Genomic DNA, 26,148 nt, shown 5'->3' with positions numbered 1-26,148 from the left:
TGGACCATGGTATGTCATTGTGGTTTTGATATATTATAACCTGATGGCTAATGATATTGAAAATATTTTTTTTTAATTTTAATATTTATTTTTTAGTTTTTGGCAGACACAACATCTTTGTTTGTATGTGGTGCTGAGGATCGAACCTGGGCCGCACACATGCCATGGAAGCGCACTACCGCTTGAGCCACATCCCCAGCCCTTGAAAATATTTTCATGTGCTTATTATCCATTGTATATGTTCTTTGAGAAATGTCTATAAAAATTCTTTGCCTTTTTTAAAAGTTGGGTTTTCTTTTCAACATTAAATTTTTAAGGGCTCTTCATATATTGTAGACACAAGTACTTTATCAAATATACAATTTGCAAATATTTCTCCCATTCTCTGAGTTTCCTTAAACTTTCTTGATACTGTACATTGAGCCACAAAAATTAATTTTTATGAATTCCAAATTGATGGTTTCTTATTTTGTTGCTTGTACTTTTGGTGTCATATCTAAAGATCTATTGCCAAACCAAAGGTCACAAAGATTTACTCTTGTGTTCTCTTCTAAGCATTTTACTACTTTAGCTCTCACATTTAGGTATCTAATCTACTTTGAGTAATTTTTTTTTATAAAGTAGGGCCCATCTTAATTCTTTTGTATGTGGATATCTAGTATCACACTGTATTTATTAGTCTGTAATTTATTACATTTTAGAGGCACTGTTTTTTTCTCTACCAATCTTTTAAAAATGTTTAAAATACTTTATTTTCCTAATCACAGTGGTGGTACATGTATACAGAGCAAGATGTACAAGTGGTCTATTCTCACTAAATCTTTCCCCCACTCATTTTAGCAGTTTATAGTATAAATTCTTTCAGAGAGTTGTATATGCTGATACAATAGAGGAATGACTGGATAAAGATATGATGAAAAGATACATGTTTATATTTATATATTATACATGATATTTATTTTAAATCTAAACAAGTTAATATTATTCTATTTTTTCAATTCAAACATTTTATGAATATGTAAAACACATTTATCTATATCAATAAGCAAATTCTGTTTCTTTTTATGGCTGCATAAGACTGCATAGAACAGACATATAGGTCTAATGCTCAGTTGCTGGGATCAGGCTTACAGGTATTGCCTTTAAGAATGATCTGTATAGCGATAATTGAAGCCTTCTGACTGGATGAGATCACTCAAGTAGAACACATACTTTCACAAGACAGCTATAGCATAAGACAGTATGGCATCAGTCAGAAAAGAGCACCTACCATGGGCATTAGGACTCTTAGGATTTAGCACTGATTTGAGAGTAGGAAATTCTCACTTAAATCTCTCCAAGGTTCATTTTACTTTTTTCTAAAAGGAAGATGGTGACCATTTCCTATTTCCATGGAATGACAAGTTAGTGGGGCCAAATGGGATAAAATATGTGAAATTCTTTGATATATTCAGAATAAAAATGAATAAATACAAGCTATTATTACAAAATATCTTGTATTACTTGACCTCTTGTTTGAATTAGAGTTCTATCAGAACTGAGAAATTCTGTCTACTTTTTTCCTTAATCTACAAACATTAGCACTCTCCATTCCCAGTACATTTGTTATAGTGAAATAAAATAAGAAGCAATTGTCTCTCCCTAAGTTCATCTATGTATGCATGTACCATGTCAACCAAGTAGTTTGATAATTCTTCTGTAACCCTTATTTCTTGCCAATCTAGGAAAAAAAATCCTCACTTTTAATAAATTGAAAATTACTATACTTTCATATATATAGGTGAGATGCATGCAGAAAATGAAAATTTTATATTACAAAAAAGTTATCTTAGATTGCTAGAAATTTATAATGAACATATTGTTGATTTGTGCGTTTAAGTAGTATGGTTCTAACTTAAGCAATCACAGGGAGTAAGATTCATATGTAGGAATGAAATTGACAATGATTAATACAAGACAGTGAACAACAAATTGGAAGACGATGTTAGATGACTCAGGAAGGAATTCTGCACTTGACAAATAGATTCACCACTGGGCTCCTTTGAATGCCTACTATCTCTAGATTATATTTGATTGAAAATAAAATGACTCTTCCATTGCATCTAGAAATGTTTCATTTATATAAACATTTTAGAAATATTTTTGTTGTCAAAAATGAAATATTTTGTAGATTATAAAGTAAAAAATAGAGATTCTAAATAAAAATACAAAGATTTCCTTTTCTGAATTTCAGTGAAAAAAAAAGATATTTTTGGCTTCTGGGGGACAATGAACCAAGACAGGGACAACTGATGTAAAAAACAATTAAGGGGTTAACTGACAATTATTTTTACTTCTTCCTAGCATTTTTATCAACTACCCTGACTTAATGACTTGAGGAAAGAAGTCTCTTAGCTGAATTGAATAGGTAACTGAATGTATCTATTCAGTAATCAGTTTTCTTCTTAGCTTATTATCTAAAACCCAGCAGGAAAATGGGCAATTACTTTTAATGTTTAGTTTTAAATATACTCGTGAAATAAATATAAGGAAATGCACTAGGCTTCATAGTGTCACCAAGTTGAATCAATTTTTTTGCTTGTAAATTAGCTTTTCTCCTCCTAAATGTCTATAGTTTTCTGTATCATTTAAAAATCTGAGAGAAATAGCTGGAAGCTGCAGAGCATTATTTGGCATTTTCCTAGGATTTTTCAGTGAATTTATCCATAAACATTCAACTTTTAGAAAATAAATTTAGGTACCTATTTGTCTTATTGGGGAAGGGGATGGAGCCTCATTTGTAAAGTTGGAACCCCAGTGAAAGGTGAAAGGTTCTTTCTATTTATTGCAAAATGAAGGCATAAATGAATAAAACTACCCATTTATAGCATGAGGAATTACATAGAAGTACAGGCTTGAGTCTCATCCTAACCTTGCAAACGAATTAATAAATCCCCTTCAAATTCCTTTAATCTGTTTTCTACAAAGGTAAAAGTTAATCCTGTGGCTTTCATTTCTGTCATTTCTGGAAGGCTCTTAGACTTCCATGAATCTCTGTGATGTAGCCCTCCTTTGAAATGGTAACAATATCTGGTCCCATATAGAAATAACCCAAAGAGACTAGCCATTTTGTATGTACTCTCAGCTTATAATATTAAGATTCTACCAAGAGGAATATGAACTCATAATACTATAATAAATAGGAATGAGATGCTGGAGTGAAGCTAGGAATACAAATAACAACTTAAAAAGAAGCAGAGGCAAGACGGAGTCTTGTTTGGTTTTTTAATGTCAAGGAGATTGCTTTTCTTTCTTTGTTACAAAGCTAACATCACCTAGCAAGAATAGGAGAATAGCTGAACTCTTAGCAGGGAAGGAGTTTTTGTGGAGTTACTTTACCTATTAGAAACCTGAGGTCTAGAGACATAAAAAGACCACTCTTCCAAGTACTTTTTGTCTCATTGGTGGTAGACTTTGGGTTTGAACTTTTTTCTAAATTTCCACATTATTGCTATTTCCATGAACCCCTGACATCTACAAGATGTGTGAGCAAGTCACATACTTTCTGACCCAAAGGAATAAAGGTGTTTTGAAGATGCTAAATGGCTGATTAGCTAGCAGTGAATTTTCTTACTAAATAATCAGAAAATCAAAGTCCTTGACTAGGAGAAAAAAGAAAAAAAATACCAAGAGTAGGTTTAAATGTAAACTCCCCCAAAACAAATAAATGTAGATCAGATATGTTTGGAAAGCATTAGTGTATTTGCCACTCTCAATTAACAGGAAGTTGAGCTTGTGAGAAACACATAAGTACATTATATCCATCAGGCCAAGTGGGTAATTTGAAACTCTTACACATCGCCTGTAATATGATGCTACAGCATTTCCTGGCTGAGGGCCAGTTGATCTGAGGCTGACCTGAATACCCTGCTTTTTGTCAAGAAGAGTCAGTTAAAATATGCCAGAACTTCCTTTGTAATTTCACCAAATTCTAGAATCAAAATCCGTTTTACTATGGAAAAATACCAGAAAAGTTTGGGGGTAAGATCTTTAAAGAATTTTATTAACGTAAGTGTTTGATGAAATCAGAATCTGTCAAACAATTATATTTTTCATACCATATGTTTTGTGACCTCTGATCTGCTAAAGACTGTTATAACTGTTTCCTTTGGATATGCCTTATCTCTCAAGATAAATTATATAAATAAAGGGGGACCAGTACTTAAAAGATAAATCATGAATCTGTTTAGCAATACTTTTCTAATATAATAGAAAGATCCCAAATATGATGGTCTTGATAGAAAATGTTATTTTTAATGTGCTGGTAGTATATTTATTAAGGCACAAAAGGCTGGAAATATCTAAATCTCTTATGTTGAATGGGGGAGAAATGTCAGAAAATAGCAATGAATTTTATTGATAAGAGTGGGAATTCTGCTTTTAGGTCCATATAATACCAACATCTATTGAAAAGATAATTTTATTTGCCTGAGCTTATTTTTGAGCCAGTTAGGATGAGAGATATCTCAAAAAGTTACAAGTAAAATACATCTTCACAATCCTCCATGTGTTCAAGGGCAGCTGCCAGATGTTTGAAGGCTTTTAGTCAGGGTAACCTGTCGGTGTTCTGTCTGCTATTGCTCTTAAAATAAAAATGGGAAGCTGAGCTGGGGTTATGGCTCAGTAGCAGAGCACTTGCCTAGCACGTGTGAGGCACTGGGTTCAATCCTCTGCACCACATAAAAATAAATAAATAAAATAAAGGTATTGTGTCTATCTACAAATAAAAATATTTTTTAAAAAGGGGAAAACCATCATTTGGCTCATATATAATGTCAATGTTTGTTAGAGTCATATGGAAGAGAAGCTATTTAGTCTAGACCACATGCACAAGGTGTGCAAAAGACATTTCCAAGGCCAGTTTTAGGCAAAATTTGCTCTTGGTCCCATCAATACCTCTTTTGTTACCACCCAGTGGGAAGCCTCCATATTCTGTAGATGTACTTAACATCCTTCCTCGGCAGCCAACACTTTCCTGTTCAGATGACCATTTCTTCTAGGCCCCGCTCTTTGACAAATGCTAGTGTTCAAATATGATGACTGAATCTATGTGAACATGTTACAAGATATAAATATATTATCACTTCTAGGCAAGAAAACTTCAGGGGCAGCCTTATAGAAATAATGACAATTCAAATAGATGAGTTTAAAGTTGAAAATTAAAGGAAGGACTGCTGGGCTAATGAGCACTTTTAATACTCACGCTGTATCTCCATCCAACAGACTTTTGATATTTATTCACTCTCACCTTCCTTCCTATTTCAGGTAAAGGAGTCTGCAAAACCAAGAACGAAATGTTATTAAACCTACTGGTCCATTCTGAAAATGATTTATGCTTAAGTATTTTGTACTCCTTTAGGACTAAATTAAATAGTAAGATAATATTATTCCTCTCGAGTCTCACTAATAGTTCTTTCTTATTATATATAGAAACTTGGCACAACATTCATGGTAATAGATGTAACTGCCATATTAATGGGAAAATTATAGTTAAATAATAGTAAAGTACTATTTTCCATTTATAAACACAGGTAATTAACACCAATCATCTATCGGCTAAACACGATTTTTAAATATTTCAAAAATCCGAGTATCTGAAACATAGATTAGAAGTGGGTCCAGGTGTCTCAAGCCAAAACAAGAAAATAAATATTTTCTAGATTCTCATTCAAAAAAGACCGAGGTTGATAATTTAGAAGCCATGATTTGCAGAGCAAAATGAATCCACAAAACCTCAAAATCCATTGAAACTCAAATTGGTTTCCAACGTTTCATATTTTTCCAACGAAAAGCACACAAGTCTCTAAATAGTTGCAGCCTCATTTCCTAAACAAATTGGAAAAAAAATCTATGATATTGACAACAGTTCTGTGAATCAGTATGTTTTTTCAACTCAGATTTTCTCTTTTTAAAAAATATTTGTTTTTTTAATTGTACTTGGATACAATACCTTTATTTTATTTATTTATTTTTATGTGGTGCTGAGGATTGAACCCAGAGCCTCGCACATGCTAGGCAAGTGCTCTACCAATGAGCCACAATCCCAGCCCATCAACACAAATGTGGAAATATAGTGAACCAATAAGTACAGTATACTAATGTGTATAAATAGTATTAAGTGACAAATATAATAGATCCAGATTAAGATAACAATAATTACATAAAACAACGATTTTAAAACAAAATATTTTCTGAGATGTTTATCCCAAGAACACTATCCATTAATGGAACAGAACACAGAGAGAGTATAATATTACCTTACGCGCATTCATCACTTTAACAGCTGTAAATGCACCAGTCTTTTCATGGAGTCCCTGAAACACAGGATAGTGACAAACGTCAAATGTTAACTATGTAGCTATCAAGAAGCAACCAAACTAAAAAAAAATACTATACAAATTACATAAAGTCAAAAACAGAGCATATAATGAAATATAAAATATGACATATAGATGAAATATAAAGTAAATATATAAAAAAGAAATATTAAGTTATCAACACTTTAAAGAAATCCCAACCATTTCACTCCAAATAATTAAGAAAGTTTATGGAGTAGTTTTGCTTTTTATATATTTGTACTAAGTGTGAACATTAATTGATCCTTTAAACATATTGCTTAGTTAATGTATTTAGTCTAGATTTGTATGACACCTAAGCATCTGGATGAAAAATACAAATTTTCATTAGAAGATGGTGGGAAAGGAGGTGGACATTTCTTTTTTATAATTATTTGTTCTAATTATGCATGACAGCAGAATGCATTTTGACTCATTGTACACAAAAGAAGCACAACTTTTCATTTCTCTGGTTATACACAATGCAGAGTCACATAATTTGTGCAATCATACATATAGACATTTCTTTACATACATAAATTTCTCAATAAGGATCACTAATAAAAACAACTTATAATTAATTTAAGAGCCTAAACTGTTTAATATGTCCTGAATTATATAAACCAAAAAGTTTATGAAAGAAACTAGTTCTAGAAGATTCTTTCTTATTGGAAACATGATGAGTTCTAAGAACTTATTCTTTTCCTGAATGAAGAGCAAGTTGTAAAATTACAAAGTTTTAAAAAATGAACATATTTGTTTAAATTTAAAGCTCTTATTTTGGGTTCTAACTTATAAACATATTTGAAGCTATGGTAATAAAAGAAATTTCAGTCCAGCTTTAGTATGAGTAACTTAAGTTTGGGATAAACTTAAAAAGAATGCCTGATTTTCTAGTTCTCTAGCAGAAAATTTGATTTTGGGGGTAGACTGTGTTGAACAGTGTCCACCCAAATTTCAAATTGATCTGGAACCCCAAATTGTGACCATATTTGAAAACAGATTCTTTGTAGATGTAATCAAATTAAGGTGAGGTCATACAAAAGTAGGGAACTAAAAGAACACTATCACCTGTCTTCATTGCAGCAGCTTATTTAGATAGAATGAGATTATTTTGTAGGGTTACAACAGCACTTAAATTGAATGGAGTTCATAAAAGTTACTGAATATGTTGAAGACTTCAGATTTATTTACATCTCTGGGAGAAATTATAAACGTACACACACATAGATGTATTCAAATAGCAATTATGATTTAGAAAGAATTTTTTCCTAACTATGCCTACAAATATTTCCTACTGAAAAATTTCCCATATCTGTATGCACAAATAAAACATGTTGGAAACTGGTTCTCATAGACCCCTTAAAAGAATGACAATGTCCCCTTCTTTGATTCTAAGAGGTTATTTATGGGCCAAACTACTATTCTGTGTAATACAGATTATTTAGCATATTAAGAAAGATATTAGTCCACACTTTATTTGATTTAAATGATAGTGAACTTTAAAAGTTTTAAAATCTGAAATGTATAGCCATTAAACTTGTGTTATACAGTAGTAGGATAACTGAATGTCATTAAAAGGTGCTATCCATAGCCATAGAACAAAAAGTGTCAGCTTGGTTCTACCCTCACTATATACAGTTGATTTTCATTTGAAAATTGTACAAAATTATTTTGTCTGACAATGTATCCCATTGTTGGGTTTCAAAATATACTGTTACTACAGAGGAATAAAACCCTAGATCTTGGAATGTAATTGTTTAAGACCAAACCATTATACAAGCTTCCATAGCTAAAGATAAATTGTTGCCATTAAAATAACATTTGAGAGAGTTCCCCTGTATTTTGACCTTTAAAAGTTATTTTGAAATATTTTTGAACAGACAATAGTTTCAAAGATAGCACCTCTACACTGTATATCTTCACCCAGATTTTTCTAAAGTTAACATGTTTCATGACCACGGTACAGTTGTCAAAACTGAGAAATTAATATGGGTACAATGCCCTTAATTAAATTTTAGGCTTGTTCTAATATTCCTGGTTTTTCTACTAATGTCCTTTTTTCAGGACCCAAACTGGGATCCCATATTCTAACTAACAACCATGTCTCCTTACTTCTCCAGTCTTTATTTTTCATGACTGACACTTTTCAAGAGTACTGGTCAAGTATTTTGCATAACGTTCCTTAGTTTGGGTTTGGCTGATGTTTTCCTGTGATTAGACTGAGGTTATGTGTTTTGGGAAAAAAATATCACAGAGATAAAATATCCTTTCTTCACATAACGTGAGGGGTGTGTGGCATTACTATGATCATGATATGATCAATGGTGATGCTAACTTTATCATTTAGCTAAGGTAATATTTGCCAGGTTTTTTTCCACTGCAAAATTACTATTTTCTCCTTTCAAACTCTGTTCTCTCGAAGTGATTGTCAATGGTTTTGAAGAGGTTTTGTATGTCTACATAGAGAACCTAGAAGTTATCTTGAGATAATTGTTCAGTAGTGCCATCTTGTGGTTCACTGATTATATGGAAGCTGTTTAGTGACCTCCTTAGCTGAATAACAGTACATCATAAATTTTCTAAGTGAGATGTTGAATTAGGCCATGCATATCTGGTTTTTAGGATGAGTATTTTTTTCAGTTATAATGTACAATCTATGGCAAATGAAGTTAAACCATTATTTGTTAGCATTATCTGTGTTTTAACAGTGTTTAAGAAAGGAGTTTGGTTTTGAATTCTACATTGAGTGTTAAATAATCACAATCGTCATTGGCTGTAGAGAATTTCACACAGGAAAATAACAAGAGCCCTAAATTATAAATGTGGATTTTGTTCTCTTTTTCTTACCAGCAATAATCAGCAATGCATAGGAATCAGGAGCTGTACTAGTAGCTGCTCCCTTAGATTGAATTTGAGTACACAAAATGGCCTTTATATATTTTTTTATATTGGAAAATAAAAAGTGTATACATTTCTGGTGCATTAACAAGATGACTTAATATATGCTTACCTTGTGGAATGGCTAAATCAAACTACCTAACATATGCATCATCTCACATGCTTATATTTATTTTAGTGGGGAAAATATAAGCCTTAAAATCTATTTTATTGAGTTTGAAGGTTCCCAACACAAAGAAATGATAAATGTTTAAGGATATGGAAACACTAAATACTCTCATTTTATCAGTACACACTGTATGCATTTATTGAATTATCACACTATACAATGCTATATCAATTTTTTTTTAAAAATCTCTTAAAAATTCTAAGTATACAATGTATTTGACTTTTAAAAAATTTTGTTCTAATTATTTATACATCTAATTATCCAATATAGTTTTATTAACCAAAGTCACCATGTTCTTTGATCATTTTCCCATCCTTACACTGTACTTTGCTTCTAGCAAGCACTTATTTTACTCTGTTTCTGTTAGTTTGCCTCTTTATAGATTACTTACATAGTTAAAACATTTGTTATTTTTTTCTGTGCCTGGCTCATTTCACTTAGCATAATATCCTCTAAGTTCATCCATGATATCACAAATGACAGAATTTCCTCTTATTAAATAATTCTTGAGAGTCAAAGAGCAAGAAGAAAATTCTTAGATCTCATTCTTATCATAAGAAATGGTTACGTAAATCATTTATGGAAGTCCATAGGCTGTGTACAGAAGATGATATGTAATAGAAATGCTTTATAGCTGTTATGGTTTGGATATAAAGTGTCCCCAAAAATCTCATGTGTTAGAATGCTCAAAAGTGATATGATTAGATTATAAGAACTGCAACCTGATCGGTGGATTAATCCATTTAATGATTTATATTTTGAAAGGACTACTGTACTGGGTGGTGGCACACGGGAAGCAAGGTGTGGCTGAAAGAATTAGATGACTGGGGGCAAGACTTTGAGGTTTATATTTTCTTCATGGTAAGTGCAGCTGTCTCTTTCTGCTTCCTGACTGCCATGAACTGAGCAACTTTCCTCTGCCATGCTCTTCTGACATGATGCTCTGCTTCATCTTTGGCCCAGAGCTATGGAGTCAACTGACCGTAGACTGAACCTCTGAAACTGGGAGCTCAACATAAACTTTTGTTTCTCAAAGTTGTTATAGTCAGGCATAGTGATCAAAGTGAATTAAAGCTGACTAAACAATATCCATTCCTGACTGTAGGCTTAAGACTATTGACACTGAGAATCAAGATGTATACCATCTTCATATTAGGCAACTCATTGTCTTATTATCCAATTCATTCAACATACTCAAGATTGGTTATTAATGTATCAAGCAAATATTAAATTATGGTTTGATAATCAACAGGAGAACAGCTACTTTAAAAATTTCTCACCACATGCCATAACCAGAAAAATGTATAAAATTCATTCAAGTTCTCTCCTCCATTTTGTTAAGGCAACAAAACTCCCTGATTATTCGGACATTAGCTGAAATAAAGACATATGATTATTTTCATTTATGTTTTAGTATGTGTTAAAGTAGTCAGATGAGGTAACTACAATCATGACAATGAACAGGTATGTATTGATGGAAAGGAAAGGCAGAGGAAGGAAAGGGCCAGAGCCTCAGAAATTCCAGGAGAGGCTGTTCTTCAGCTATAATGAAGGGAATAGATGTCTGGAATGGGAGGGAGGAAAAGTGAGTAAGGATGGATTTTTAAGTTTTGAGAGGAGGAAGATAGAGAGGTGGAAAGATAAACTGTTCCAAGTCACAAGTTTATTGGAGGAATTTACAGTTTTTACAATGGATAATCTGATAAAATTAGAGAATAGAATAAAAAATAAAAACTTGTTTTAACATAAATTCTTAGATTCCCTCATCCAGTCTGTGAAAAGGGTTAAAGGAATTAATATATGCTACCATGAGCAGAACATAAATAAGATCTTAAAACACTTTCCTGACAAATTTATGCTGTCACAGCTAACTCTGTTTCCTGGGGTTGCACAACAAAATACAGTAATTAGGAAGAACATGTATTCTTTTCACAGGGCTAGTTGAAATTACCCAGGAGAGAACATAAATCCCTCAATGTGTTGATTTCAATTTGGCAAGGATTTGTGTTATTAATGAATTAATTTAGATAATTAAATAAGCACCATTATTTAGTCTGCTTCCCCCCAAGAAAATATTTTATTACTGTGTTGATGCTCTGCAATGACTCCAAGATGAATATTAGTACTCTGAATATATCTTATGAACAGAAAATGTTACATGTCCCTGAATTTAAGATACAGCTCACATATTAAACATTGTTATGCCTCTTAACAATGTTTAATTTATAACCAATATCTTAAATTATAACACAGACACGAAATACAACACACACACACACAATTTGCTTTAGACAAATACAATTTGCTTTAAACAAATACAATGCAGGAAAACAATGATACACATAGCAAAAAAAAAATGAAAAAGAATGATCATTTTCTTGTTTATAAAATGATTTGTATTAGTATTGAGTAAATACCATACTACTTGAATTTATTTTGGGAAGCAGATTATACTATATTTTAGATTTCTTCCACTTTGTAAGAATATCTCAAAAATAATAAAGCAAGCTCAAATGATATACAGGGGATGCAGAATCAAATATAGTTAACTCAATAACTGAAGGGGGAATTTATAAATTCAGTGTTCTGATCACCTGAGAAAGCCTTGCTGACCTCTAACTGGCCAACCTGTCCACCATCTTCCCAAGCCCATACTTTTGGCACAAAACATCTCAATATTTCCACTTTCTTTTTATGGGACTCCTTTCTCCCTTTGGGCCTGTTAAGTTAGGTATGTTTCTTCTAGTTATTTGCTATGATTTCTGTTAACAAATGTAAGAGATAAACCTAGATGGAGGGAAGGCACAAGGGAGAACAGTGGTAGAACAGGAAGCAACTGATGGCCCTAGGTGGTACCTAGTCTTCTCAAATAATGATATTGACAAAGTTGTGAAAGGCATATGGGGAAATTTATTAAATACAGGATATTTTGATAGAAAAATACATTGAGGCAAGAAAGACTAGATATCAAACACATCATTATATTATTGGTTCACTTCATAAATAAAATCAGGTAAAACATAAAAGTTCTTGAAGTGTGACAATATATTGCTTTCATTTGGGTATCTCTAGTGCCTAGCATAGTGGTAGATAAGATCTTTTAATGAATACTAATTGAGTGAATGATGAATAGAATAACTAGAAAGCTCCATCAAAGAGGTACAATGTCAATTGGACCATGAAGATGGCATAGCATTTGAAGAGAATTGAAAGTAGACAGTGAGCCCAATGTTTGGGACATCATGAGCTGAATAGAAAGGCACAGTCACTGAAGACAAAAAAAAATAAAAACAGAAAATTGGGTAATGGCCATATAGAAAGGAGAGATGAAAATAAGGGGATACAAGAGTGCACCTGTTTTTGTCATGCCAGAAATTTCAGTATAAATTTTGTTTAAAGTAAAAACCTTATTTAAAAGAAACAGAAGTCATCATAGAGAAATAAGCCATTAGTAGTTTAGCAGTTTATGGCTGGCTTTTGCTAGTTAATAGTCTGATGCAAAGCTCAGAATTGTTAAGTTACTGAAAAACCAGCATTGAACTGCAGTAATGATCAATTTCTTGGGGATTACACATTTTAAACCATAACAAATGATTTAAAATAGCAGTTGTGACAGCTGTGTTGGGAAAATCCATCATTCTGCAGCAGATAATCAGCACGTTTTTTTTTTCCCCCGGAAAGAATATGGGACAGTCCTTGATGGCCTTGTTATTTTGATTAGGCTATTTTTTATATCATGCTGCTAAAGAAATTGTTGAGGAAAGACTGCTGAATCATTAGCAGTTCCTGCGTAGTCCTTCCAGTTATTTATTTTGCCTTCTGTTGGCAAATCTAAACCACATAATCCCCTGAGCTTTTTTTTTTTTTTCTTTTCAATTGGTTTTGTGGTGGGGAAAGGCCATGAGGCTACTCACTATACTCATGTTCACTTTGTAACCTTATTTTTCATTCACACAATTTTGTCCTTCCTGTCATTTGTTTGGGAGACTAGCAAAGAAACCATGTGATCCTTTAAGGCCACCAAGAGTGCAGCCATAAACAGCATCTCAGAATATTTGATGCTGTGCTACAGAAAAATGAGACAACATGCATAGTAGGATAGTTTTGGTCAGCATCATGTCTGTGCAGAGAAATAAAAACGTGGAGCTGGAGAGGACTTTTGAACATGAACAAATCATATCCTGCCTCCAAGAAGGCCTTTCCTTAACCAATCCTTGAGATGGAAAATAAGGACAGTTAGTTCCTATTGGAACTCTTCATTTTGTTTCCTTTCTTAGTCTTCAAGAATTCCAAAGGGACAGATGTGTTCAGCATGATCAGGTATTAGAGTTGTGTGGAAAAAAACTAGCCAAGGTTGGGAGATAGAATTGGAGAAAGAAAAAGGTACACACTAATCACACTCCACCTCATACCTTATTCATCAGGCAGAGTTATTTCTTTAAAACAATTGCAAAATAAGGAGATGCATCCTATTTGGGGAGACCCTCAAAAGAATTCCATAGACTTCAACTTTAGATGTGTTAAAGTAGGTTTAAGGGACTCTGATGTACAGCTGTTTGATGTTATTTGATAATTGACACATTACTAAGACTTACACTCTTTTTAATTCCCACAAAGTCTAGTATACTGCTCAGGTACAGACGTTGATGATTATATTACAATAAAGGGCAATCATTTGTCAAAGGGCACCAAAGAGGGTCTCTGAGTTAATATTTGCATGAACATCCCATCACCACAAATGTTTTGAAATAGCCAAGTGTAATCAAAATTAGCAAATTCTTTTTTAGGTGTGATTTTTTTTCTCCTTTTGGAGAAAACTTAGAATAGGCAGAAGCAGATATTTCTGGCTCTGAACAGATGAAGCCTGGAGTTGAATAAATACAATTTTGACTTTGACACCTTAAGATTGAAGGCATGTATGATCAAGCTGCTACAACTTTCAGAGCAAGCATTGTAAGTTAAAGGTACCAGAGGGAAAGGAGGTCCTTTTTCATCAAGCACAGTAACAACTGAGATAGTTGCTAGACTTTATAAATATTACTTAAAGCACAGTTGTTACTTTTGGACCACCATGAACATATATCATTTCACACATATCAGAGAGTAAATTTACATTCAAGTTGTTTAAAAAGCACAAATGAAACTCACATGATCAGGAGATGCTGTATGTTTCTAAGGCATCATAAGTTCCTTTTACCTAATTAATCTATTTGCATATTCATCTCCTTTTTTTATACTGGCAGCTGCCTAAGGGCAAATTCTCTCTTTGTATAATGATAGGGTCTAGTACATTGCCTGGCAAATTGTAGGCACTCATCAATCTCAACATGAAGTTCTAAAAGATATGCTGGGTACAGTGGAATATGCCTGTAATTCCAACCACTGAGAAGACTGAGGAAGGAGGACTGCAAGTTTAAGACCAGCCTTGGAAATTTAGGGAGACCCCATCTCAAAAGAAAAGTAAAACAAACAAATAAATAAGATAAAGAAATAAGGGGGCTGGAGATGATGTAGTCCAGTGGTACAATATCCCAAGGTCAACCCCCAGTACTGCAAAAATACATACATACAGACAGACAGACAGACAAAAGGAGAGGAGATGCATGGAGGGGTGTATACATGTATGTATGTGATGGTTGTGATGCAAATATAATTTTTATGCTAAAAAATAATATGGGAGAAAAGGGAATCACTGTCCAATGTGTCCTATGACACATTGGAGTTTTCACACAAAGGCTGTAAAATGCTGCAATGTAGCAAATTACTTTCAGTATTCAAAGGTGATTATTTATCCATAGGTGAATTTCCTTTTTTTTTTTTAACCCTATAATCATCTTTCTGATTCCATTGTGAGGCCAAATTTCCTCACAAATTTCTTCAGTTAAAAAGCCCCAAGGGAAAAGATATGAACTAGTTAAGGTCAGAGGGCATGAATGTAAAAACACAGTAGAAGCTTCTGCCAAATTGGCATAAGTTGGGATTGTCAGATCACATTACCTAATTTTCATCCATGTTTCCTCCAGCTTCTACTCTGGTACCTTCTTCACTAAATGTATGATACAACCTTGTAGTTATATCAACTATGGAAACATGAGATGGAGAAAGTTCCAATTACTTCACCTCTTCTTTTTCCCTCAGCAAACCCCCAAATTACACAAATCTTGATTAGTTTAATTTAAAAAATGCATACTGGACCATATTTGTAGGTAAAAAGTTACAGAAATACCAGAATGATATTTTTCCTCTTCCAGAAATTTGGGACAGTGATGGTCATGCTTTTTAGAACTGTGAAAGGAGTCAGAAAAGGGCCTTCGTGGTTTCAGTGGCTTTGTAGCTTAGAAACTGCTCTGTAATTTGAGGCAGTTATGTGTGCTTATACAGCAGCTTCAACTGAGTTTTATTACCCTTGTTATTACTCCTGCAGGGAAAAATAGGTCAAAATATGTAGTAACATCATTTGCAAATGGAGCTGCTCTGTATTGTGCTACAACACTGAAATAGGAAATTGCACAAAATGGACAATAAAGTTCAATGTTTTGGGCTGCAGGATACAAACAACATTTGCTGGAAATAAATGAATAGCTATACTAGGTAACTAAGGGAAGACCTCAATATACTGCTATATGATAAGGCAGATCTACAGGGGACAAAAACACAAAGCCAGTGATGGTCACTATTACAAATGGGTGACATTTAAAAATCTTCAATGCTGGTCATTAATTAAATTTAAAGCCACAGGCTGTAACTGCACATACTGAGGAAAGTATATAGGAAATCCATGAGACTAGGGCTCACCCCATCTCAAACCCTCTGATAACTTATCTGAGCAGCTTTATTTGTCAAAGTATAGTAGAATCATAATCAAGTGGGAGATGACTATGTAGTGCTCCATGTATGAAGCTTCCCCACAATGACATTTTTTCCTCTGACAGACCACATACTACAAAAATGAAAGGGAACTCAGCTACCAGAAGTTGATTTGGTATTCAGAAATTTTTCCCACTCAGTGCCTAATTTTCTTTCCCACTGTCACAGATTTTACTCTTTTATTCTTGTAGATTTATGTGGGTTTAACCATATAGCAGTGTATTTGAGGGCATGGGCAAGGGCAAAGAAATAAATCCTCCATAAACAAACAGGTTTCAGTGCACGACCAGTAATGCTTCATTGCAATATCACAATGTTTTAATATAGATTACTTTCTTTATGCAATGCATGAATCAGTTAACACTCATGCAAAATACATTCCATCTGCTCAGACAGATGTAAGCTGCAGTGTTTCCAATTCTATCAAACAGTACAACTAGCTGAAAGAGAAGAACTGACACAGATGGGCAATGTGTGAGGAGAGGGGCTCAAATTAAAGAAAAAGCTTTGTCTTAAAATCTACCCAGTTGAAAAATGAGATTCTCATTTCATCCATGTTTGTCCACAGAGGTACAAACACAACAGCCCTTAGTATGAAGTAAGATGGAGAGGGTGTTTATGTCTTAGTGAAAACATTTTAACTAAATGGAATCACCTTTGGAGTCTGTAGCAGTGATTAGCAATTCTAAAAGGCTCTTTAAGTAACATAAGCTTGACTAGGATAGATGCTAGGACTAAGGGAAATGTCAAGGGGTATGGAAAATGGAAAAGGAAAGAATAATAGGAAAAGTGAGAGAAGAGGTAGATTGTTGAAGAAAGATTGGGAGAGGAGGAGATGATGAGAAAAAGATGACTTCTATTAAAGATTGGCCAAGAAATGCCAACAATAGCCCTAAAGATCTTATCAGTATTCTTAAGCACAGATGTAAAAGATAAAAGTAATAATTTCCATCAATATCAAGTTGCTAACTTATCATTAATTCCCAAGCTTTTCCAAACGCAAATACTTAAATATTGTCATTGTAGCCCCTAGGGTTGACTGAAAGCTACTTCTCCATGTAGTCTGTTGCCTTGAATTCACCTTTGTGGACAATGCTCAAAGTCCGATATTCCCTCTCTTAACACTCTACCTTGCTGCCACATTCACTCAGCATCCTATATGGCCTTTGCAAAATCAAAGCACTAGCTAACTTTCCCTTATTAATGAATTACAAAGGTCTTGCCCTGTGATCTCTTCTCACCAAGGTACTACATATGCATTTCAACTGGAGCTGTTTTTGTTCAAGAGTCTTTTCAACTCTAAGGAATTACCAATGCACTGGGAATTTCAGCACATTTTGGCTACTATAATGTTGGATTTGCCCATGACAGGCTGTTTACCTCAAGCCTACAGAAATGAAATTTGAAGAGTGTGAAATCAACTGAAAGGCTCAGAGTTAAACCCCTCAATGTACCCCTCACAGTTGTGTGGCAGACAGAGGTGGGAGGAGGTAAGGGATGGTAGGATATAGCCACATAGAGAATGTCAAGCTGAAAACTGCAACATGATAAAAGGAGAATGGTGCTAGTGCATAGGAAAATAGAATCTAAGCACAGAAAGATCCTAGTTAAGGTTACCAAAAATTAACAAAAAATAATCACCGAGGCAAGTAAAATCTGGCAAAGCAGGGTGGAAGACTAAGGCAACAATCAAGATGAAAACACATATTCATGCAAAATATTTGGTTATGTCAATAAAGTATGTATATGTGAATATATGCATGTAAGAGGATTTCATGGGGGCAACAATGTGTGTGGGCAGCAGTAACAATTCCTGAATTCAGAGGGAAGGAAGGAAAGAGATTTTAAAAAGGATCATGGAAGTCTGTAAAAACTAACTTTGTCTTATAAACAACTTGGACATTTTTCCTTCCTTCTTCAAATAGTTTTTCCTGCTGTAATTCTTCATATTTGTTTATCTCCACTGCTCAATGGCACAGATTCATCAGAGCCAAGACTAATCCCAAGACTCCCTTCCTATTTTAGTGCTCTTTTTATTCTTTCACACTATCTCCTATTAAAGAGGAAGTTATCATCTGTGGGCTAGGCAGCAAGCAAGATATTGTAAAAATTAGTTTCTACTTTTAAGGAACTTTTAATAAAGTAATAAAGATTTGCAAATGACATGATTCTATACCTAGAAGACCCAAAAGGGTCTACAAAAAAACTACTAGAACTAATAAATGAATTCAGCAAAGTGGCAGGATATAAAATCAACACGCATAAATCAAAGGCATTTCTGTATATCAGCGACAAAACTTCTGAAACGGAAATGAGGAAAAACACTACATTCACAATATCCTCAAAAAAAATAAAATACTTGGGAATCAACCTAACAAAAGAGATGAAAGATTTATACAATGAAAACTACAGAACCCTAAAAAGAGAAGTAGAAGAAGATCTTAGAAGATGGAAAAATATACCCTGTACATGGATAGGCAGAACTAACATAATCAAAATGGCGATATTACCAAAAGTTCTCTATAGGTTTAATGCAATGCCAATCAAAATCCCAACGGCATTTCTTGTAGAAATAGAGAAAGCAATCATGAAATTCATATGGAAAAATAAACGACCCAGAATAGCAAAAACAATGCTAAGCAGGAAGTGTGAATCGGGAGGTATAGCGATACCAGACTTAAAACTATATTACAGAGCAATAGTAACAAAAACAGCATGGTACTGGTACCAAAACAGGCGGGTGGAACAATGGTACAGAATAGAGGACACAGAGACTAATCCACAAAGCTACAACTATCTTATATTTGATAAAGGAGCTAAAAGCATGCAATGGAGGAAGGATAGCATCTTCAACAAATGGTGTTGGGAAAACTGGAAATCCATATGCAACAAAATGAAACTGCATCCCCTCCTCTCGCCATGCACAAAAGTTAACTCAAAGTGAATCAAGGAGCTAGATATCAAATCAGAGACTCTGCATCTGATAGAAGAAAAAGTTGGCTCTGATCTACATATTGTGGGGTCGGGCTCCAAATTCCTTAATAGGACACCCATAGCACAAGAGTTAATAACAAGAATCAACAAATGGGACTTACTTAAACTGAAAAGTTTTTTCTCAGCAAGAGCAACAATAAGAGAGGTAAATAGGGAGCCTACATCATGGGAACAAATTTTTACTCCTCACACTTCAGATTGAGCCCTAATATACAGAGTATACAAGGAACTCAAAAAATTAGACAAAAAGATAACAAACAACCCTATCAACAAATGGGCCAAGGACCTGAACAGACACTTCTCAGAAGAGGACATACAATCAATCAACAAGTACATGAAAAAATGCTCACCATCTCTAGCAGTCAGAGAAATGCAAATCAAAACCACCCTAAGATACCATCTCACTCCAGTAAGATTGGCAGCCATTATGAAGTCAAACAACAAGTGCTGGAGAGGATGTGGGGAAAAGGGTACTCTTGTACATTGCTGGTGGGACTGCAAACTGGTGCGGCCAATTTGGAAAGCAGTATGGAGATTCCTGGGAAAGCTGGGAATGGAACCACCATTTGACCCAGCTATTGCCCTTCTCAGACTATTCCCTGAAGACCATAAAAGAGCATACTACAGGGATACTGCCACATCGATGTTCATAGCAGCACAATTCACAATTGCTAGACTGTGGAACCAACCCAGATGCCCTTCAATAGATGAATGGATAAAAAAATGTGGCATTTATACACCATGGAGTATTACACAGCACTAAAAAATGACAAAATCATGGAATTTGCAGGGAAATGGATGGCACTAGAGCAGATTATGCTTAGTGAAGCTAGCCAATCCCTAAAAAACAAATACAAAATGTCTTCTTTGATATAATGAGAGCAACTAAGAACAGAGCAGGGAGGAAGAGCAGGAAGAAAAGATTAACATTAAACAGAGACATGAGGTGGGAGGGAAAGGGAGAGAAAAGGGAAATTGCATGGTAATGGAGGGAGACCCTCACTGTTATACAAAATTACATATAAGAGGTTGTGAGGGGAATGTGAAAATAAACAAGGAGAGAAGTGAATTACAGTAGATGGGGTAGAGAGAGAAGATGGGAGGGGAGGGGAGGGGAGGGGGGATAGTAGAGGATAGGAAAGGTAGCAGAATACAACAGTTACTAATAGGGAATTATGTAAAAATGTGGATGTGTAACTGATGTGATTCTGCAATCTGTATTTGGGGTAAAATTGGGAGTTCATAACCCAGTTGAATCTAATGTATGAAATATGATATGTCAAGAGCTTTGTAATGTTTTGAACAACCAATAAAAAAAAGATATTCAAACCACCATACATCAGAGACAATGTGGCAGTTTTCATAATAAGTGTACAAATGAGAAGTTATATGGTCCTAAAAGTATTAAAATTGTATTCAAGATTTTCCTATGGAAAATATTTCATAAACCCAGATCAGCATTCTCAAAAAACAGTGAAATTCTTTATATTTGACTCCTTTTAAGTCCTTGGCATATATTTTAATCCATACATAGTTGCAATATTCTGTGAGGTCAGAGGGTCTGTTTGACATCACATTGATTCAAATGCCATCTACTACTGCTATAATCATAAGCTTCCTAATGGTCCATAATTAAATTCCATGGAGCAAATTGCTAATATTTGGGAGACATAAAGAAAACAACTGGTATATCAAGATGACTGAATTTTTCATTTTTAAATTTTAATCCATAATGGAAAAAAATTTCATAAATAAAGATTATCCTGAATACAATTGTAGGCACAAATGTTTTCTGCTGTAAACAATCCAATAAAAATTAACAGAAATCCTGCTTACTAAGCACTATTCTAGGAAATGTGTGATAGAAAATTTAATATAACAATGCAGTCAAAGAACTTGAAAATACTGTTATCTTAAAAAGATTAAACTTCTTACAACTTTGTCTACTATACTAATTTGCTTAATGATACTTTTTCTAAGCATTCAACAAATATTTATGAATTATGCTATGGAGTTAATATTATTACTTGATATGCATAGAAGGTCAAAATATTCTTTTCATCTTTAATTGAAAATATTATAGGATTAGATAAATATCTGATAGAATAAATACTTGGAGCTTACATTATAATAGTATTTTGACTATAAATTATTTAGATATATTTGTGATCAATTACTAAATGCATATGTGTTTTTGTTACATTTTATGGTGGCTTTCCAATTTGTATTGAATTTTGGTCAGAAGGTAAGTTTTGTAGGATTTGGATTCTTTGGTATCTAAGATTTTCTTTATTGCTAAACATATAACTGTTTTTTTTAAAAATGTCCCTTATGTGCTGGAAAAGAATGCTTGTTTTCTACTTGTTGACTGAAAAATTCTACATATTCTGAGACAAAGTTCGCTGATTGCATTTGTTTGTGTGTCTCTCTCTCTGTGTGCATGGTGCTGGGGATCAAACCCAGGGCTTGCACATGTTATAAACATTTTATCACTAAGTTACATAACCCACCTGCTGATTGTATTATTATTTTTTCTGACAATTTTATCAATAAAATTCTGAGACATACATCAAAGTATTTCACTGTGATTCTGAATGTACTGTAACAATATCTCCTTGTAATTGTAGCAACTTTGCTTTGTTTATTTTTAGGATGTATTTTAGGTGCATATGCATATAAGTCTGATACTTTGATAATTTATCAATAGATTTCCATCCAATTTATGCAATATACCACTTATTTTTGGTAATAAAAGTAAATTTGAACCAAAAATTCATTGAAGATTTTCTAACAGAGATTAAAACCTACCATTAAAAATCTCCTGACTTTTATTGTTTACTTTTTGCTTTGTTTTGTTTAATGAACCTGACTTACATTGTTTGAGAACTATGCCACCTATAGCACTCCCAAGGCTAAGCAGTGCTTCTTGGGACAAACTTCAAAAATAAAATAATTAACTGATCTGGTTTTCCCCTGAATTGACTGACAAATGACTGTGTTGGCAGAATATAAATGAGGAAAAGATTATCTTTCTATAACAATGCCTATAAGGCTGCACACCAATATCTTTTTCCTAAATAAGTCTTCAGTTGATATAGAAATAGAACTAGAGGCCTGCAATGAAAGGTGGTAAAGACAACCGGTTTATTTTTGTCCTTTCCTCCAATTTTATTTATTAATACAAAATATTCAATTCCTTTTAGGCCTAAATTACAATATGTACATAAATAGCAGCACAGCAGCCTCACCGCTTGTTTAGGTTTAGATGTTTGTTGCACCCTTAACAGCTGCTGAAACAGATTGCAGGGTTTTCACTTCAGCAAGGTAATTACAAACAAGATTCCACTTTCTCGCTAAGTCTACTTCTGGGATTTCACACAACCAGAGTACTCCTACTCCAAGGATCTTAGCTGGTGTTGCAGTCATGAATCACTGTCAGTGTAGAAATTTAAAGGTTGCTCTTATTTATCAAATGCTATACCTTTATTTCATTGTGAACTTTGAAAAGCCAGAGAATGTCTATACCCTTTATGGGGCAGAATCTGGAAGAGTGAGTCCATCATCCTTCTTAAGGTGGATTCTAACCCAGGAAAAATTAAGCATATCCTCCATGGAATACACCTCTACCTTTTACTGCCTCCTCTCCCACTTTCCCTACCTGCCAGCTCAGATGTGGACTTAGTAAGTTTGCTGAAGTGGAACCCTTGCAATGCATTTCTTTTTTCTGGTGGGGGTACTGGGGATTGAACTCAGGGATACTTGACCACTGAGCCACATCCCCAGCCTTATTTTGTATTTTATTTAGAGACAGGGTCTCACTGAGTTACTTAGTGCCTTGCTTTTACAGAGGCTGGCTTTGAACTCATGATCCTCCTGCCTCTGACTCCTGAGCTGCTGGGATTACAGGTGTAGGCCACTGCACCCTCTGCAATACATTTCAATAGCTGCCAACGTGGGCAACAAACATTTAAATACAGAGAAGATTCATAGCTGAAAACAAATATCAAAAGAAATCTTGAAGGTGCAAAACATCTCTCAAGATAATACTGAAGAAAAACATAAAAAGCTGTGTAGAAGGGCAGAAGAAAGGTGAAGAGAGTAGGGAGAAGAGACTAATTTTCCTGTGTGAGTGACAAAATAGGGTAGGGCTGTAGGTTTAAATAAATTTAATTGAATTTCATTAAAGCAGGGTTTACTTAATATCAGGAGAATGGCCAAAGTGCAGAGCCAGAAAATCAACAGGACTGGCCCTTTTTTCCCCAAATCTGTGAAATTTACCTAGTATCTAAGCAAAATTCAAACCCCCTAAATGACTGTGTTTTACTTTCACAAACTAATTCTGTCCTGACCAAGCTTTGTCATACAGAAAGTAAAAATTAATCATCAAATTAAACAAATAAGACTTAGTATTGAGAAACACATGCACAGTGTTTCTCACTTAATATGTATAAATTCACTTTTTGACAATTTGATTTCTTTGCCACCAGTTAAAACAATTACCTTTCTGTAAACTTCTTCCTATAATGATGTGTTCAGTGGTTTTCAATTAATATTTCTTTTAATTTTTTTTTAAAATATTTATTTATTTTTTTGTTGTAGTTGGACACAATATCTTTATCTTATTTTTATGTGGTGCTGAGGATCGAACCCAGGGCCTCACATGTGCTAGGCAAGCGCTCTACCGCTGAGCCACAATCCCAGCCCCTCTTTTAATTTTAAATGACCTAACTACTTCAAGCTCAGACAATTGGGGGAGTATTTCCTAAGAAATAGAGTCACTTTGCTAAACTGGCAATTTTTTTTTATTAAATTGGAAAATTTTAACTGAGCAGCAGCCCATACATGTCTCAATATCTCTTCTATGTTTATGAAACTATTAGACTACACAGTATTAAAGGATCAATAACTGTTTTTGTTTGTGTTTCATTTAGATTTTTGATGTTAAGTAGCATCAAGAATTGTGGGATCCTTATGGGGATTATACACTCTGCTCTTTATTTGAATAAATTAAGCTGGAAATATCTATGCAATATACATTGTAAAAATTGTTACAGTAGAGGGGAAAAACCTTTTAAATAAAATTTTTAAGTCTCCATTCAAATTACAACTTTATATTGTTTTTCATGTATTGAATGACCTTGGGTAAGGGAAGCTTAGGACATACTCCTCAAAAACAAGTCACTCACCTGGGTTAACCAAATTGACTTCAACAGCAAAAGCCTTTAAGAAGTGCTTTGGCAGAAGCCCTGCTTATATAGTTTTTTATAAATCACCAATAAGATATCGAGAAATGGCAATCTGAAAAATGTCAGGGTAATAAATGAAAGGTTCCTAGATTGAATTCTGAGATTGCTAGCCTCCTTCTTTTATCTGGAAATGTATAAAAAGTGCACATGCTCCTGAACAGACTCAGCTTAAGCCAATTGGGCATTATTACATTTGAAGGGGAAGAATAGTCTTTTACACAAAATAACAGAAATGATTGAAGAGATGAAAGATGTGATGGGGATATGGCTCAGTGGTAGAGTGCTTGCCTGGAAAGCATGAAGCTATGGGTTCAATTCCCAGCACACCACACACACACACACACACAAAGATGAATCTTTCTAAGAAAGTTTGGAGGTTTTACACGGCTATGCTGAAAGAAGAGAAAGTTCAATATCTTTGAATATACAGGTCAGGGCTGCTGCTGTAATTATAGGAAACTTATCAAAAAGAAATAGGCTGGGGCTGGGGCTCAGTGGTAGCACACTTGCCTGGCATGTGTGAGGCACTGGGTTTGGTTCTCAGCACTGCATATAAATAAATAAAATAAAGGTCTATCAACAACTTAAAAAGTTTAGAAAAAGAAATAGGCTTTACTTAAAGCAGGAAGGGTTTTTGACTAACCATCAGCAAGAATTTCTTGACAATTACAATGATAACACACGGGAATAGGTAACTTACTTTTCATAGAGACCTTAATTTTGTATATATGTGTGTTTTTGCAACTAACCTAAAAGTCTGAAATTTGGCTAGTCTAAAGAGGGTATTGCAACAAAACTTTATTCTCTAATAGTAATAGTAGTCAACTGCCTTCTTATGTAACATTGGCTTCTTTAAAATAATCCCTATAGTCTTTATAGTGGCATTCTTTCTTGCTTTTTAGGAAATGTGATCAATGTGGTGCAATAACCTGGGCTGAGGTTTTATAAAAATCATATACCATATGGTTGTTACTTAGTTTAACATTATTCCTTGTCTATGATTTTTACAATATTAGTTTTGGTTTTCCCACATCTGTTTTGGAAAACATAACATAAACTCTCTTGCTACTTTCTAACTTTTTAATGACCAAAATTTTAATTCTCAAACCAACTACTCTCCATGGTGAAGGTTTATGTTTTAGTCAGCTATTTTGCTGCTGTGACTAAAAGAACCCAACCAGAACAATTGTAGAGGAGGAAAAGTTTATTTGAGGGCTCATGGTTTCAGATGTCTTGTCCATAGAAGGCTGACTCCATTCCTTGGGGATCCTGCTGAAGCAAAACAGTGTGGCAGCCGGAAACAGCTCACGTGATTCTCAGCAAGCACAGAGAGAGATCTACACTTGCCCCCAAAAGCCATGCCCCCAATTCCACCTCCTCTACCGCTTCAGTGGTAACACCCAGTTAATCCCTAATAGGGGATAAATTCACTGATTGGTTAAGACTCTCACAATCCAATCATATCTCCTCTGAACCTTCTCTCACTGTCTCACATGTGCGCTTTTGGGGGACACCTCACATCCAAACCATAAAGTTTAAGACCAAAGTATGTATTTGTTAAGTACTATGCAGAGCCTCTTTAATACAAAGGTATTGC

At 34.2% G+C, this 26,148-nt stretch overlaps 1 protein-coding gene and 1 long non-coding RNA gene across 12 annotated transcripts in view; one reads left to right on the top strand and one right to left on the bottom strand.

Moving 5' to 3' along the window:
• Nucleotides 1–26,148, bottom strand: part of Nrk (Nik related kinase) — a 128,516-nt gene that overhangs the window by 61,612 nt on the left and 40,756 nt on the right. For all 6 annotated transcript variants that reach the window (XM_058571612.1, XM_058571610.1, XM_058571611.1 and 3 more), the window contains exons 3-4: nucleotides 6,297–6,353; nucleotides 5,243–5,314 (exon numbers count right to left, since the gene is read on the bottom strand). In XM_058571612.1, coding sequence (XP_058427595.1) covers nucleotides 5,243–5,314; nucleotides 6,297–6,353 — 129 coding nt within the window. The remainder of the gene's footprint in view (nucleotides 1–5,242; nucleotides 5,315–6,296; nucleotides 6,354–26,148) is intronic.
• Nucleotides 1–26,148, top strand: part of LOC124076710 (uncharacterized) — a 170,100-nt gene that overhangs the window by 111,917 nt on the left and 32,035 nt on the right. For 2 of the 6 annotated variants that reach the window (XR_009224594.1, XR_009224592.1), the window contains one exon: nucleotides 97–20,390. The exons of the other annotated variants lie outside the window; for them this stretch is intronic. This is a non-coding gene — a long non-coding RNA (uncharacterized LOC124076710). Of the gene's footprint in view, nucleotides 1–96; nucleotides 20,391–26,148 lie in introns of those variants that run through there. 6 annotated transcript variants of the gene reach the window in all.

Source organism: Marmota monax, unplaced genomic scaffold (assembly GCF_021218885.2).
Source record: "Marmota monax isolate L192 unplaced genomic scaffold, Marmota_monax_Labrador192_F-V1.1 WCK01_AAM20220418_F8-fsc00050, whole genome shotgun sequence".
Classification (NCBI taxonomy): Eukaryota; Metazoa; Chordata; class Mammalia; order Rodentia; family Sciuridae; genus Marmota; species Marmota monax.
The sequence above is the reverse complement of the archived record's forward strand: the minus strand, read 5'-3'. Positions and strand labels throughout refer to the sequence as shown.